Source organism: Helianthus annuus, chromosome 5 (genome assembly GCF_002127325.2).
Source record: "Helianthus annuus cultivar XRQ/B chromosome 5, HanXRQr2.0-SUNRISE, whole genome shotgun sequence".
NCBI classification, from domain to species: Eukaryota; Viridiplantae; Streptophyta; class Magnoliopsida; order Asterales; family Asteraceae; genus Helianthus; species Helianthus annuus.
Window position 1 is genome coordinate 105741061 of NC_035437.2, and position 5083 is coordinate 105746143.

General features: G+C 43.8%; 1 protein-coding gene across 1 annotated transcript; it reads left to right on the top strand.

The window, feature by feature from the left end:
- Positions 1-2586: 2586 nt before the first annotated feature.
- LOC110943443 (proline-rich protein 36-like) lies at positions 2587-3747 on the top strand. The gene has a single exon (XM_022185193.1). The coding sequence runs from the start codon at positions 2587-2589 to the stop codon at positions 3745-3747; it is 1161 nt and encodes a 386-aa protein (XP_022040885.1).
- The last annotated feature ends 1336 nt before the right edge of the window (positions 3748-5083 follow it).

Sequence of the window (5083 nt, forward strand, 5' to 3'; positions counted from 1 at the left end):
GATTAGAAAGCAATTACAACTCAGTCTTCACACCGGCAGCACTTCGGTATGGAATTACACAACTGTTACAAATGATTTCTCTCATGGGACCCTTATATAGAGTTGGTGGTTTCGCTTTTATGTCACATGTACATATAAGCGAAACCTCCATATGTTCATATAAGCGAAACCAGTAGTTTCCCACATATGGACATCAGTAGTTTCCCACATATGAACATAGTGGTTTCCCACATACGAACATAGTGGTTTCCCACATACGAACATAGTGGTTTCCCACATACGAACATGTCCATATATGTGAAATCAACTTTCTCGGGAAATCATCACTACAACTCTATATTCCCGTACAATGTTCAATCAACCCTAAACTAAGACTCGAACGAAGATGTAGTCGACAGACAACTGCACCAACAAAACCAAACGCGAAAACGTAACTTACGAAATATTCCACAAAATACTCTTACACATATATTTTTGGTAAGATATTATTTTGGAAGCTAAAGAAGTAAAATGTATTATTTTTGAGAAAAATACATATATTTTGGGAATAAGTTATTTTGGACTAATGAGTTAAATATGATTTTTTTTTCCAAATGGGACATAAAGTATATTTTTCGAAACTACAAATATACATGTATAAATACCCCCATCCTTGGGAAGGAAATACATATATAAAATACTTGAGAAGTATGAATACGAAATAGTTGCCTAACTATTATTCCAAAACCCTAAAAACAAAACTTAAGTTAAAATAATTATTATTATTTTAACAAGAAGTTATAACTTGGAATAATAACAAAGTAACGTAACTCAAACCCGTAAATACAAAAGCAAGGCACGGCCTGTTCGTCTAATAGACAATAGTACGTTGTAGGTTGTCGTGTAGCGAACCAAGTTTGAGTTGACGATACGATTCAGGAGACGCACTGCTGTGAGTTCGTGTCCCCCTTTTCTTTAAACTGTTTTGTTTACTTACGTCGGGGGTGAAATACATGTTACAAAGGGATACTTACAATACTATTGGTATGATTAGCCTAGGAAAGAACCATAGATCATGTGATAGGGTAGGCGGATACTTGGGACCATTAATCGTCGTATGAGGACCGAGGGGCATGAGTGATAGATCTATTTTGGGTGCAGCGAGCCCACACCCCTGTGGCCAGGGTGGCCCATTGTGGTGACTATGTCTTCCAGCCGGGAGCCCGGTGCAACTTTGCTAGGTTTGAGTCTTCCTACACCGTCACACATATCAGTGGCATTGCAAACCATTGGTGATCTTTTCCTTGTTTGCAATCATACCGGGACATACATACATTGTTTATAAAGGTTTATACATACTCACACATGAACTCGCTCAACTTTTGTTGATTTTTCAAACAACATGTATTTCAGGAAACTAAAGGGATCTGGCAAGTGTCTGCATATGTTTCAGGCTGTGCTGAATAAAGATGTCATCCAGGGTAGTAGGTTTAGGAGGTGTAACCCTTACTTGGACGGGTTACATGTCTTTAAACCACGTTTTATTTAAAATCTTTTGCTGTGTCTCATGAACATGTTGTAGTCAACTATGGTTTGTAACTTATCTTAAGTATCGACATTTTCAAAACAATGATGTTGTGGTATCTGGAAACTTAATGAATGGATGAACATCTTGTGTTTTTATCATATAGCATTGTTATGATTGTTGCTATGGTATTACGAAGTCACACCAAAATAATCCACGCTTCCGCAAAAGCCAGAGTGTGACAGCTTGGTATCAGAGCTAGGTTCATAGCGAACTAGGATTCTTTCTCGAGTCTAGAATATGATCACTAGGGCTCTCACGAAAATATTTTTATATTGCATACACAAAACGTCCAGATCCAGGGTACAAAAATTTTTACAAACAAAAGGCACAAATACACATTTCAAAAATTCATGTTTATAATTCAGTCTTAGAGACTGGGGGAGGTTCAGTCTTAGAGACCAAGGGATTTGTCTTAGAGACTGGGAGTTGGTCTTAGAGACTAGGGAGTTAGTCTTAGAGACTAGGAGTTGGTCTTAGAGACCAGGGAGTTAGTCTTAGAGACTGGGAAGGTTTGGTCCTAGAGGCCAGGGAGTTAGTCTGAGAGGCTAGGGAGTTCAGTCTGAGAGACTAGGTGAGATAGTCTGGGGAAGACTAGGATGATTACTTGCTGACATTGATTGAGACTTACATGCTTATTTGATTACATGTTGATATATGTGCATATGTGTGGTTGTGTTACAGACAGCATGTCATCTTCAGATACCGGAGTATCGGACACGCTGGATCCTATGGCGGTAGTTTCAGACGACGAGATTCTATCTGAGAGCGAGGTTTATACGTCGGATACTACGAGCACTGATGAGGACGACTTCCAGCCTTTTGCCCTACCAGATTTTGGGGATGTTATGCCTCTAGCTGATGGTCCTTTCAACGGGGACCAACCTCTTATTCAGGTCCCTGCTCCTCTCCCACTCGCTACAGTTCATGTCGAGGATCTGCCACTCGACGAGTTAGCTAACGATGACATCGATATATTCATTGAGGGTCCCCCCGAGGGTGACTAGGATGGTGTGGCCCTGATGGATGACGATGTCCCACCTGTTGATGTTCCAGTTGCTGACCCTGTTATTCCTGTCGAGGCTCCTGTTGAGGAGGCCTTATCCGATCCGTCTGGTCCAGACTCGTTTGAGTCTGTAGCGTCCGCTTTTCTTCACGCCCAGGGCATGCAACACTACTCCTCCAACTCCGATTCAGACACGACGATGTCTGTTGCGCCCCTCGTTCCCCACGATGTTGACCCAGATCCTGAGGTCGAGTTTGTACTTGCTGAGCCTGTTCCAGTTGGCCCAGAGCCTATCATTGCTCATGACCCTATTGATGTCCCAGCTATTGCACCTTTGCCTGATCCTTTACCTGAGCCTGATCACGTTGATATACCAGTCTTGGCACCACCCATTGTTGACGCACCAGTCGTCGTACCACCGGTTTCTGATGTTCCTATTGTTGATGCACCACTGCCTGATCCTGTGCCGGTGTTTGTTGACCGTGCACCATTTACCACACATGTCGATCCCAGATACGGTGACACCCGTAACGGGTGGATAGAGGACGACGATTATCCATCTTTTGTTGTACCAGTCACACCCACTGTTTCAACTGTTTTTGCACCGCTTGATGTTCCCCAGCATCATCTGCACGTATCTGATGTCCACCGCACGGACTTACCCATCACTTTTCTACAGGATATCCCTCCTCCCCGTCTAGGGGAAGGACCTTCCACACAGCAGCCCGATCATATGCCCCATACGACAGCAGCTTTTTCATTTATGCCCTCCTTCACACCTGCCCCACATACTGCTTTTCCTGCTTCAGCACCTATGGGCGAGCCATTTTTGTGGTCATCACCCAATGTTATGCCTCTGTCAGACCCATGTCATCCTTATCATGTCGGATATACCACAGATGATATACTCATATCCCTGCAGTTACAGCAGGATGCTTTGAGCCGACGAGTCCAAGAGCTGGAGAGGACTCCGCGTCCTCCCCCTTGTCATTGTCAGTCTCCTTTTGCTACACCACCAGCTCCTCTTCCACTACCCCCTGATTCTGACGTCCGCTTCCTCACTCCTGAGCAGCAGATTGCTTACCTGCTGCGCGTTATCCATGCACTTGAGGAGGATTGGGTGCGTTTGCGCCGTTTGATTTTCTTCCCTCCTCCTCCTCCTCCACCATCAGCATGAGGATTTTTGGTCTGTTGCAGGTAGTGTTACTTTTGGTGAGAAGACATCGATTGAGCCGACTGCACAATATTTTGAAGACCACAGGATGACATGATGACTTTTGATATTTGATTTTTGGTTGTTGTATACGACTAGATAGTTCAGACAAGGGCGATGTGGCCCTTAGTCGCTTTTGATGTACGATACAGTTATAAAACTTGTAAACATTTTATTGTGGTCTTGATTATATGATAGCTAAATCGCAGTGTCCTCATTATATGCGTTGTTGAATTATTTGTTTTATATTATAGCGTGGGATGTTATGTGTTATTGTGGTCTTGATTATATGATAGCAAAATAATTCTAGATAGGGTTTGCACACCCTGTTCATAAGGTCCATAAACACAGCAGGCGCGTTCGTTAACCCAAATGGCATGACGAGAAACTCGTAGTGACCGTAGCGAGTTCTAAATGCTGTTTCGGAGACGTCCTCATCCCGGACTCTCAGCTGATGATACCCTGACCTCAAGTCTATCTTGGAGTAGTAGCTCGACCCTTGCAACTGGTCGAATAAGTCGTCTATACGCGGAAGAGGATAACGGTTCTTCACCGTCACCTTGTTCAGTTCACGGTAGTCGATGCACATCCTGAAGGTACCGTCCTTCTTTTTCACAAATAACACTGGAGCTCCCCAAGGCGAAGAGCTTGGACGAATAAATCCCTTTTCCAAGAGCTCTTGCAGCAGCTTTGATAATTCTTCCAGTTCAGTTGGAGCCAAACGATACGGTGCGTGAGCTATAGGTGCTGCTCCTGGAGCTAGCTCGACTTGAAACTCGACTTGACGATGAGGCGGTAGACCTGGTAAATCTTCAGGAAACACTTGAGGAAATTCGCGTACAACTGGGATATCCTCTATTCTTTTCTCCTTTGTCGATGCATCAGTAACAAGTGCCAAGATAGCCGTATAACCCTTTCGTAAGCATTTCTGAGCCTTCAAGAAAGAGATGATGCCAACCACAGCACCACTCTTGTCGCCTTGAACTTCGAGAGGTTCCTTTCCCGTACGAGGAATACGAATGATCTTCTCCTTGCATAGGATCTCCGCCTGCTGCTTGGATAACCAATCCATGCCGATGACGATGTCGAAACTACCCAGAACTATTGGAATAAGATCAATCAAGAAGGCCTGGCCCGCTAGAACGATGTTACAACCCTTGACTACACGCGTGGCTTCTACACTTTTACCATTTGCTAGTTCTACGACATGTTTGGTGTTTAGGGGTGTTGGTGTACGTTTTAACAATTTACTCATTTTCAAAGACATATAACTCGTATCCGCACCCGAATCAAACAAAAC

Bases quoted from the DNA above. Each gene is read 5' to 3' on its own strand.
- LOC110943443 (XM_022185193.1), top strand. From the start codon at position 2,587: ATGGATGACGATGTCCCACCTGTTGATGTTCCAGTTGCTGACCCTGTT.